At 43.4% G+C, this 11844-nt stretch overlaps 1 protein-coding gene across 1 annotated transcript in view; it reads left to right on the top strand.

The window, feature by feature from the left end:
- Positions 1-501: 501 nt before the first annotated feature.
- PREP (prolyl endopeptidase) overlaps positions 502-11844 on the top strand; it is a 134535-nt gene continuing 123192 nt past the window's right edge. The window contains exons 1-2 of the mRNA XM_025383591.1: positions 502-1270; positions 6208-6282. Coding sequence (XP_025239376.1) covers positions 878-1270; positions 6208-6282 — 468 coding nt within the window. The 5' untranslated portion in view covers positions 502-877. The remainder of the gene's footprint in view (positions 1271-6207; positions 6283-11844) is intronic.

Genomic DNA, 11844 nt, shown 5'->3' with positions numbered 1-11844 from the left:
AAGAGATGGAGGACACAAGTTTACAATAGTTACCATATCCACTTAGATTCAGGACGTGAAGGACTTTCTGGTTACACCTACTCTTTCTTCCAGGACTTTTTGGAAGCCAGGGATAGAAAACATACTGGGCACACACTATATCCCTGATGACTGGGGCTATAAAGTCTCTTCTGGGTGGTCCAGGAAGTAAGACCAGAACACGTACCGCTGCTAGGCCGAGGATGATGACATGTAACTATTAAATTTTCATGGGTTTGAGGTCAAGCATCTTGTCTAACATCTTTTTTTCCCCATAAACAGTAGGTGTTCAATAAACAAGCATGACAGCAGGAGGGGAAATGAGGAACAGGCAGGATAAATAAAATACCCCCGATGAGTTCCAGGCCTCTTAATCTTGGTCCTTTCTCAATTGGTAAATCTCAAATAAGGGCTCAGCCGTAGTCCTGCCAACACCTCCAAAGCATCTCCATAGTCCGGATGCTAAACCACCCAGTGTCCACCAGGGGTCCTGGGATGAAGGGAGACGTGTTTCTTTCACGGTCATCATGATCGATTACTTCTTCCCTTCAAGTCCAGAGTCGCAGGCAGTGGACATAAGGTCACTTCCAGCCCTCTGCTTCCAAGGCTGGGGAGAGGCAAGGTCTCCCTTCGCCGCCGTACCCAGCCCGGGAACAGGAAGGCTGGGGATAGAGGCGGGCTCCATCAGCAAGGAAACCCAGGGGCTTCACTCTCCTACAGGCAGTCCTGCGAGCGCGGCCAAAGCGAGGCAGGGCACTGGGGCAGGCGCGGGGACCCAGCCTCGGTGAAGGGACTTGTACCAGGCGCAGAGGCCGGGCAGGCGGCCGGGCGTGGGCGAGCGCGTAGCCGGCGTGCCTCCATGCGCCCGGGCGGCGCGGGCGCGGCCGGCGCTCCTGCAGAGGGAGCTGTGCGCCGGGCTTGGCGCACGCTCGGCACCGCCCGCTCCCTCTTGCCGCCGCCGCCGCAGCCGCCGCCGCCGCCGCTGGGCCCGCCCGCCGGGGAGGGGCTCCAGGCCTCGCCGACAGCGGCTTCCTGCTTTCTGCACGTCCTCCCGCCGCGCCGCCAGTGGGTTTGTGCTAGCTGTGGCCGTGAGCCGCCCGCGCCGCCGCTGCCTGCGCCCCAGCCGCGCCTTGCGGTCAGTCCGGCTCGCTCAGGTCCGCTCCCGAAGCCCGCGCCCCTCCACGCTGCCCCCTGCCTGTTCCCGGCCATGCTGTCCCTTCAGTACCCCGACGTGTACCGCGACGAGACTGCCGTAAGTACCCCTGTCCCCGCCCACAGGGCTCCCGGGCGCAGGTGCCCCGCCGGCCTGACCCGTGGCGCTCGCAGCTCCTTTCCCTGCAGCCCTTTGCCCCCCCCGCGTCCCTCCCCTCCCCCTCGGCCTTTGTTTGGGAGAATTGGGCCAGGGGCGCGGGGCTCCTCTACAGCACTGGGGCCCCGCGGGCGGTCACTCTGCTAGTGCTGGCGGCGGAGTCTGTGGGCAGCGCCGACCGGCCGCTTTCCAGAATCAATGGGGTCAAGGGCAGACGCCCGGGTAGGAATGAGTGTATGTAGGGAGTGGGAAGACAGACGGTGTCACTGCTTTTTTGACTGGCGAAGCCTCTTGCTTAAATATGGTGGTAAGAGAAAGTGTCCGCTGGTGTGTGCGTGTGCGTGTGTGTGTGGTATGATGTCACATTTAAAAACGAAAACAAACTTTTTAAAACTTACACTTTAAAAGTCCTTAGAGTTGAAGTATATTCGTTCGATTTTAAAAGGTGTGTTGAGCGCCTACCCTGTCCCAGGTCGGATGATGCGCATTGGGCCTTGGGGGTGCCGGAGACCCAGACAGAAATGGGGAAGGCGGAGCAGTGACCCCATAGTGTGGCCATGCTGATCTATGTTTTCTTAAACAAGAGAAGGAGTTGAGAGAGGGTGAGAGGAGGTCTTAGAAGGGAGAGGGGTTGATCTTTTTCAGAATAAGTAAGTTTTATCTAGTGGCGGAGTTGACCACCATTTGCCTAAGCTGCAGATGAACTCAAGGTAACTGTTGAGATCCAGTAGGCGGAATTCTGGGCAGACACCTTTTTTGTGTAAACGTGAATTTGACGTCTTAAGAACTGGATTGCAGCCACATGTTGTGGCCATGATTCTCTTACTAATAGCTACATTTCTCAGATTACTTAAAATATAATCAGAATGAGTATGTATTTGTGTAACACAGTTTTAATGTTTTTCTGTTTACTTTCCCGATTTATGCCAGAAAGTGTTTACTTTAAAGCACGTGTTACATTGGGGTAAAGGGTGCTGACGCTTTAAAGGACATATTGTTTTAAATTAAGACTTCCAAGTGACACCGATGCATTAATTCATAGTTTCTTTGACCAGTGGCCATCTGGTAACCATGTTTTCTCAGTCTGCTCAGCTGCTTGCTTATTAAATTTACCCTAACGGCTCAAGAAGCTCTATTCCTGTGATTTAAAGGGTTGTTTCCTTTGTACATGGGAGTAAAGTGATCCTGCTGGAATGGAGAAAGAGGCTGGACTAAATGAAAAGACCAGAGTGCTAGTTCTGGTTCTGTCATTCACTAGTTAGGTGACTTTTAGCAGCTCTTACCTGTTATGGGCCTTTTTTCTCTATGTGAAATATTTGGACTGACCATAGGACTTTACTTGCTTCTGCAGTAGGAATGTTGTCGTTCATTCATTCATTCATTCATTCATTCACGTGACAGTCTAGCTCTGCAGTGTTCCAGACTAGTAATGGGAAGACATGTGACTATTTGGTTCTGGTTCTTGAGGTTCAGAATATAAAGAACCACCCATTCTGTGGTTTGATAAGTGCAGTTTTAAGTTTGTTTTTAGAGTTACTTGTTAGTTTTTCACCACCCTGGGTGCCTAAATCCTACAGTTTATTTATCTGTATTTAATAGTTCATGAAAGGTTTAAGTGGGGATTTTATGAAGACATCTAAGAGATTATAAACAATTAACTCGGAAGGGTATACTGTGGATTTTAATACACTCCAGTTCCTTCTCATTAAACAACTCATGGTAACTCGAAGCCTCGTGGCCAAGGGAATGCAGCTCTGGCCCAGTCTGAATCCTGTTCTGTGGCTCCCTCAGCCTACGGTGGAGTATCTTTTTTTTTTTTTTTTTTTTTTAACATTAAGGTTTGGTTACTAAGCCCTAGGCTTGACTTAGGTATTTGCTTAAATTGTAACCTTTGGTTTCTAGGATGGGTTTGTTTCTCCCCAGTATCAGCTGGGGATTGCTGTAGTTTTCTGTCTCTTTCACTTGAGCACCTTCATCCACATGCTCAGTATTCTGCTGAAAGTGTTGGAGCATTGAAACCGTTTTGGTGGAGTTCTGCCTTTTTGGGCAGAAATCTGGAAGCCATGACACTTCTTGTGCAATGCCATTGACCACTGCTTAAGAGAGTTGCTATCCGGAAGTACAGGCCTACCACAGGGGACTCACACTCTGATAGAAGAGGATTTAGGATGAGAGGAGAACACAGAATAGGATGGGACTCATTTCCAGCAGGAGGAGGAGGTATTATGTAAAATGAGTCTGGAAGTTGACCAGTTGGGTAAGGGACAAAGGACATTCCTGATCCTGTGACTAAAATAAAGTCATAGCTAGGCAGACCTGGATGGTTGCAGAATTGCATTTATTTGTAGGGTGGCAAGAAGACCATTCTGACCAGACCATCAGTAGATGGATAAACTTGCATGAGGCTTGAAAGATGACCAGGATAGGTTTGATAGGTCCTGCCTGCTGTGTGTACGAGTCTGCACTTGGTCCTGAAGGCGGTAGGTGAACTGTTGAACGGTACAAATGTCGAACAGGATTAAGTAGTACAGTACCTTATCAGGGCTCTATTTTTAAAGCCTCTTGGGGAGATCAAGAATGATTAGCAAACTTAAATCAGGTGGAAGAATTTGATTCGAGGGACGTGGCTGGCTATAAGACACACCCACCTCATTTGTAGGGTGTGGTCTTAGAAAAAATTGGAGGTGGGGAGTTGTGACTCCTGGGATTGACTGTGGAATTGTCCTAGAGAGAATCAGTTTCTTGTCCTAGTTAAAAATATCTGATCAATAACTTCCATCTGCTGTAGATGGTGGTGCCTGGTCTGAGCAGATAGGGCTGCTTGGTGTAAATTTCTGGATATGCCTGAATTTAGTAACATAATCCAGGAACATTTTTTAAGTCTCTATTCTGCTCCCTCTGATGAGTGTTTGGGGAAAACGGTGGGCTAACTGCTTTAGTCTCAGGTCTGGTTCTGAACTTGGTATGGTTCTGGGCATGTTACCCAACGTTGTCCCTGCTGTTGCTCCTAGAAGTGTATGATTGAAAGATGCTTTACAATTCAAAATTTTCTGATTTCTTAATGCTAGGAAAAGAAGATTGTTATTTTAAGCCTATTTTGTAACCATTTCAAGGTGTGCAAAATGTAAAAGACTTGCAGATGAGAAGAAAACGATAAAAAGCTTTTGTTCGGTGGTGACAATCTGCTAAAATTTAGAGAGGTCAGGATTGAAAATTGGTAACTTTATGAAGACCCATCAGGAGAGGCTTTAGTTGGGTTTTAAGTTCCTTGCTCTTGTTTTTATGTCTCTTGCTCAGTCAGTTGTTTAATGAGAATATATACAGAGTGTTCTGGCTTACCTGCCCATTTATCCAGTTGTGCATTTCCCCCAGGAGTTCTTTCAGCTGGCATCAGACGAGGACAGATGTGGAGGGCCCAGTGTTGTAAGGGCCAGGGAGATTGTTCTCACCTAGGCAGCAGCCACACTGCAACTAGAGCAGCGCTGAGCTTTCTTTAGGAAATAGCCCTTACCTTCTGGCCTTATAGAACAAAGCAAGGAGACAGATTAAAAATTCATCTGAGATAGAGGTAGTCTTCCCAATAGCCTTATACAAAAAACCTTAACCAGAATGTTGGAGTGGTTCAGAGACTTGATTGGCAAGATATTGTCAGTGTGGTTTCATTAATGGGGTTAATCTTTTTGTTTTGTTTTGTTTTTTGAGATGGAGTCTTGCTCTGTTGCCTGGGCTGGAGTGGTCTCAGCTCACTGCAACCTCTGCCTCCTGGGTTCAAGAGATTCTCCTGCCTCAGCCTCCCGAGTAGCTGAGATTACAGGCACCTGCCACCATGCCCGGCTGATTTTTAAATTTTGAGTAGAGACAGGATTTCACCATGTTGACCAGGCTGGTCTTGAATTCCTGACCTCAAGTGATCTGCCCACCTCAGCCTCCCAAAGTGCTGGGATTACGGGTGTGAACCACCACACCCTGCCCTAATGAGGTTAATCTTGATGGTATCAGGTGGAGAGATTTTGTAATGATTTTTACTGCTGGATAATACTTTTGGCATAATCACTTGAGGAGTGGTGAAAACTGCTTGTACTTGCTCCTTCAGATGCCTTCAGGTGGCTTCTAAGGCCAGGCCTTAGAAGCTCCAGAAAGCTTCCTTTGGCTGGGTTCTACTTATATTAAGCAGTTTTATTTCCTCCAATATCGTGGTAACCTGAATGGGTGATGCTTTTGCACCTTCTTTTTGTAAACATTTAAAAAAAAAAAAAAAGCATTTCATAACAATAAAAAGGAAGAAAGGCATTAGTTTTAAAATGTTTTGCCATTGCATTTAAGTCAGCTTTTTAAACATATGTCAATTACAATCATTATACTGCATATTAGTAACTTGCTTTTTGGCAGTTTAGACTTAAAAGCAAAACTGACTGGGCTATATTGCAGGGAGATTTTCTAATCATTGGGAAGCTCAGTGGAATAGGAGAACGAGCACGTGTGTGTGAGCCCCCTCCCTGACGTGCCCTTCTTGTGTGCCCACTGTATTGTCCACTGTATTGTGTCATTCTGTGCTTGGCTGCTGACAGCACGTTTTCAAGTTTCTTTAGCACAGTGGCAGGTCTTTGTTTTGTGTTGTAGGGACAGAGCGGTTTCCTGTTCTGACCTTTCATCTTTCTTTCCTCTCTAGCTAAAACATTCTTTTCATGAAGGGTGGCTTGACACCTTTGAGAACCTGCCAACTTTGGTTCATGTGGTAATTTGGGCAGACATGTTGCCAGTGAGCCAATTAGTATTTTTGTCCATCCCTTTCGTATTTCTCCATTACATTTTAAAAAAAAATACCAGTTTTAATTGGGGTTAGAGAGTAATTATCTAATACCTCATTTTGTCTTCTACAGGTACAGGATTATCACGGACATAAAATTTGTGACCCTTATGCCTGGCTTGAAGACCCCGACAGTGAACAGACAAAGGTAATTTGGTTTCTAATTAAAGATAAGGCAGCCCTGGTAGCTGGCACCAAACTCTAAATGTCAGTTAACTACAGCTTTTCCTTTCTGGTGTTCTCCTGGGTTTTCTGCCATGGGATGGTGAGTATACCTGTTGTTACCACTACTTTTTGTCAAGTGATTCATGGGAAAAAGACGAAAGCATGGCTTAGTCCCAGAGAAAGTCATGTAAGTGTTTCAGATAATGTTTATGGTTCATAGTGACACTGATGAGCTATTTTAAGTGAAAATATCGGAAAGAAAACTGATTTTTGCCAAAAGAAATATTGAAAACCTAGATAGAAATGATGTTAAAGGGAAAAATTACCTCAATGTTTTTTTCTAAAGAAAAGAAAATCTTGTATATGAAATGAGTATCAGGTCTTGAAAACTGAATACTGTCCTTAGATTGCTTATTGATGTCAACACAACAACAATGAAACAAAAGCTAAGTAGTAAAGGGGCAGAGGGGAGCATTTTCTGCCCTAAAAACAAAGCTTTTGTATTCTTTTGGAGAAACAGTATTTCAAGGATCCTGCTGAAGTCTCATTCAGTAATGAAGGTGGCCCTAAGTCCTATGTCCCACAGACATTTTTCACCTTTTGGAGTGCCTGGGAGTTGTCACTTATGTATACTTTTTTTTTTTTTGAAGACAGAGCCTTACTCTGTCACCCAGGCTGTAGGGCACTGGTGCGATCTTGGCTCACTGCAACCTCCACCTCCTGGGTTCAAACAGTTCTTGTGCCTCAGCCTCCCGAGTAGCTGGGATTATAGGCATGTGCCACCACACCCTGCCAATTTTTGTATTTTTACTAGAGACAGGGGTTTCACCATGTTGGCCAGGCTGGTCTTGAACTCCTGGCCTCAAGTGATCCTCCCACCTCAGCTTCCCAAAGTGTTGGGATTACAGGTGTGCACCATCGTGCCCAGCCTATTTATATATACTTTATGTAGTTAATTAGGTTTGCTTGGGTCGGGGAATAGTGTTTCTCAAGTTCATCTTAAGTTCTTTGATTCTTTTATTTATAACCATAGTTCATAATACTTAGTACATATTTACAGTTTCTAATATGTTCACCATCCTGAAATTTATTCGAGCTTCTTTAGAGCCGCAGGGTACATTTCCCATTAAAAAAAAAAAAAAATGTTAAATGGCACTCTAGGTAGTTTTTCAGGCCAGTCTTCAAACGCCTGTGTCTTAACTCCACCTGTTTCCTGCGGTCCCTTGCCACCGTATATACCAGTGTTCTCTGGAGACCTGAATTCAGATTTGCCAGAAAAGCATCCCTTCCTGATGTGGAATTGCCCATCTCCCCACTGGGACAAGGAAAGGGATGGAGTGAAGAGCTTAGCCGGAGCATGATGGTATATGGAGAAAAGAAGAGAAAGTAGAGGTAGGGGAGTAAACCATATGATCATCTCCTTCTTCTTCCTTTAGTCTCAAGCACTGGCTCACCTGCTTTCTGCCATCCTCCCCTGTTCTTCGTGAGTAGCGTCTCTCCTTAGCCCACTGCACACCTCTTAACGACTTCTTTTTATCCTTTGTCCCTAAAGTTAGCACGCTGCTATTTTGAGATTTCCCAGTGGTTTTTACTTTTATCTGCAGTCCTACATTCTTTCTCTAACCCCTTCAAGAAAGACAAAGGTCTCATGGATGAGAATGGTTGGTATTTGGGCTTTAATTTTTCTTCCCGGAAGCACTGGGTCATAGTAGTGGATGGGCAGACATTCCAAAGTGAGAAACACAGGAGTATCTTTAGGAATGGTGGAGGCTGTAGCTCTGCAGGTAAGTCTGAGGAACAGAGAACAGGTGTGGGGTTACCTCCCCACTTCATCCCTGCCATAGATTACCTTGATTGTTCAGCACTGGACTGAGACAGAGGGATTGGGTCTGGGAGTGGAGAGTCACACACACCTGCCTAACCTGTACAGGCTAGAAAGCACGAGGGAAAGGGTGAAGTTCTTGTACATCTCTTGGAAAACTGTCCCTAAGACGTGATGATTTCTTCGCCTGAAGTATTGGCTGTAACCTGGATTTCTACAGCCTTTGATGGTGATTGAGTGATTGAGCGCTGTCAGAATGACCCAGATTTTATCTGTTAATGAATGTATACTTTGCTGTTCCTTAGTTGATAATGACAGATTCGTGGATGACAAGCCACTTAGTAGTGGATATCAAGCTTCCAATTAGTGGATGAAACTGCTAATTAATGATCTTACAGTCAGCTCTTGGTAGAAACTAAGACATTGGAGTGTACACTGTTATTTTTGTGGTATACGTTTCTTGGATGCTTACTATGTGCCAGGCACTTTACTGGGAGTAAAGTGCATATCTGCATATCCTGTTTCATTTGATTCTCAAACTCTGAAATAGATATTTTTATTTCCCCCGTTTTACAGATGAAGAAATGGAGGTGCCAAGTGATTAAGTATGTTGTCCATGGTTACTCAGCTAGTAAGTGTGTAGTCAGGGGTAACCCAGGTAGACCAGGTGGTTATCAATTACACGTTAAAAAATAAGTAAAAGTAAAAAGACTGGGCATAATACTTTGTAGATGCAAGCTAAAGGAATTTATTCATGTCTGTGCTTGCCGTGTGCGTTTGTAGGCCGTCGTGTGTGAACCCTGGGCCAGCCCCCGCTCTCATGCTGACCTGTTCTTTTTTTAAAACATATATATTTTAAATTGTAATAATTCAGAGTACTGTGATCTTACATTCTTCTCTGACTTCATATTCTACCATGGCAATTTTTCATGTTAGAAAGCAATCTTTACAGTCCAGAATTTTAATAGTCATACTATTTCATCAGGCGGATGCACGATATTAGGCCTAATGACTTCTGTTGGAAATTATTGTTTTCAACTTTTCACTATTACAAATAATGTCCCAAACACGCGCTTTTCTAGATCTCCACATTTCTGACAATGACATGATTACTTGTTGCAGTAGCCTTGAAATCTCTTCTCCATTCTCAGGTATTTGCTTTTTGTCTTTGCTATCAAATGCGTTCCTTTTTCATTATTGATGGCATATATGAGTGTTACTGACTCTTTTGTTAGATACCGAGTCTTGCTCTCGCCCAGGCTGGAGTGCAGCCATCTTCTGGGCTCCAGCCGTCTTCCTCCCTTAGCCTCCCAAGTAGCTGGGACTACAGGTGCATACCGCCACACCCGACTAAACTAGCTACTGCTACCGATTTTATATTTATTTTGTACCTAGTTCCCTTACTGAACTCACTAAATTTTCAGTTATTTCCCTTAGATTTTTAGATACATAATCATATAACATATAATCAAATTTAGTGATAATTCTATTTTCTACGAAACTTTGGTTATTTTATATATTTTTTACCTAATAATTTTTTTGAACTCACTGATTCAAATAAGTTTTCAGTTATTTCCCTTAGGTTTTGTAGATACATAATCATATAATCTACAATCAATTATTATTTTCTCCTCTACCAAATTTTGGTTCAGGTCTTACTGAATTGGTCAAAGCTCTGCAAAACACGTACGAATAGTAGTGACAAAGAACTTTCTAGCCTAGTGTTTAAATTGTTATTTTGAATGATATTTGTCATCTTGTTTAAGCCTTGTTATTCCTACTTTTAGTTTTGGATTTCAATTTCTTTTTAATACCAATCAGGATAATTATATAGCTTTACTAATAATATTAAAATGTCATTGAATTCGTGTGATAAAATTCCATTTTTTCTTATCTGCTTTTATGTTCCTTACAACTGTATTTACAAGAAATGTTGGTCAATATCCTGTTATCCAATATAATAACCACTAGCCACTTGTAGCTCCTGAGGACCTGAAATGTGGCTAGTCTGAATTGATTATGTGTTGTAAGCATAAAATACATGCCGGATTTCAAACACTTAGTTTGAACAAAAAAATGTGAAATACCTCAATATTTCATATGGATTATATAAAACCAGTCAGGACATTAGAAACATCTGTAGCTCTCTTATAAGATCTGAAATAGAGTTTCTATTTAATCTAGTATTTAATACAGGTTAGCCAATCCTGACACTGCCTAGCATTTAAGGTTATATCCTTTATAAAACAAAATCAGAGAAGACTTGTAATGGAAAATTCTCAAAAACAGGGTTGAAATGATTTGTGTGTGGTGGATTACATAAAATATATTATTGAAATTTTTTTTTCCTTAATGTGGCTACTAGAAATTTTTAAATTATATATGTAGCTTGCATAATGTATCTACTGGGCAGCGCTGCTCCTCTGTTTCTTTACAAAATATCTCTGTTAACATTTTTCGTATCAGCCTTAGATTTGCTTCAGAGAATCAACTGAATTGTGTGTTATCTTGTACAATCTGAAGCATTTGCTATAAAATAGCAATATGGGCCTTGACAGCTAGAAAAAATTCATCCAGATTCAACTCTGCCTCTACCCCCTGCCTCGCCCCTGTTTTTGAGAATTTTCTGTTGCAAGTCTGCTCTGGTTTTGTTTTATAAAGGATATAGCCTTAAATGCCAGGCACTGTCAGGATTGGCCAACCTAAATTAAATACTAGATTAAATCTGAGACCTACTGATAGCATTTCAGATCTTGTAAAAGAGCTACAGATGTTTCTCACTTCTTGACTGGTTTTTATTGGAAATGTAATAAACAGCTTTTTATTTGTTTTAGAGGCTCTGTAAAGATTCTCCTTTTTACAGCAAGGTATGGCTAATACACCTTTGTGTACATGCTAATAACCATAAATAGAAAATGTTCATGCTGCTTTTCTGCTCTTATGAAAAACACACCATACCTTTTCACTCTGGGACCAAAAGTTAACTCATCAGATCCAAGATGATAGACTCACTGGCATCAGTAACAAGCCTGTCTAGGGACGAATGAGAGGTATGCATGGAAGATGCACAGGAAAGGCCCCCTCTGACACCTGAAGTATGCTGTCTGAACAGGTCAGCATGGGGCCGGCCGCAGTGGTTCACACCTGTAATCCCAGCATTTTGGGAGGCCGAGGCGGGTGGATCACCTGAGGTCAGGAGTTCAAGACCAGCCTGGCCAACATGGCAAAACCTCATCTGTACTAAAAATAGAAAAATTAGCCGTGCGTGGTGGCACACGCCTGTAATTCCAGCTACTTGGGTGGCTGAGGCAGGGGAATCACTTGAACCCAGAAGGCAGAGGTTGCAGTGAGCCAAGATCATGTCACTGTACTCCAGCCTAGGTGACAGAACGAGACTCTGTCTCAAACAAACAAACACACAAACAAAAACTAAATTTGTAAAAACTGGTCTGGGAGAACTATATGGAAATACAAACTAAACACCAAAAGTAAGGTAAAGGAAAAACTTTGAGTTAGAAATCCTTCAGATTCCTACTAAGTATAATATGCTGTTTAAGTGCACGTTAACACAGTGTAATTTCACTGGTGTAAATGGGATATCAGGGTAACCATGGTAGCGTTAGCATGAAGCGCCAGAGAAGGCGGTTTGCAGTCCTTAAAATGATTTGAGGCCAGGTTTGGTGGCTCACACCTGTAATCCCAGCACTTTGGGAGGCCGAGGCG

This window comes from Theropithecus gelada, chromosome 4 (assembly GCF_003255815.1).
Source record: "Theropithecus gelada isolate Dixy chromosome 4, Tgel_1.0, whole genome shotgun sequence".
In the NCBI taxonomy this organism is placed as follows: domain Eukaryota; kingdom Metazoa; phylum Chordata; class Mammalia; order Primates; family Cercopithecidae; genus Theropithecus; species Theropithecus gelada.
The sequence above is the reverse complement of the archived record's forward strand: the minus strand, read 5'-3'. Positions and strand labels throughout refer to the sequence as shown.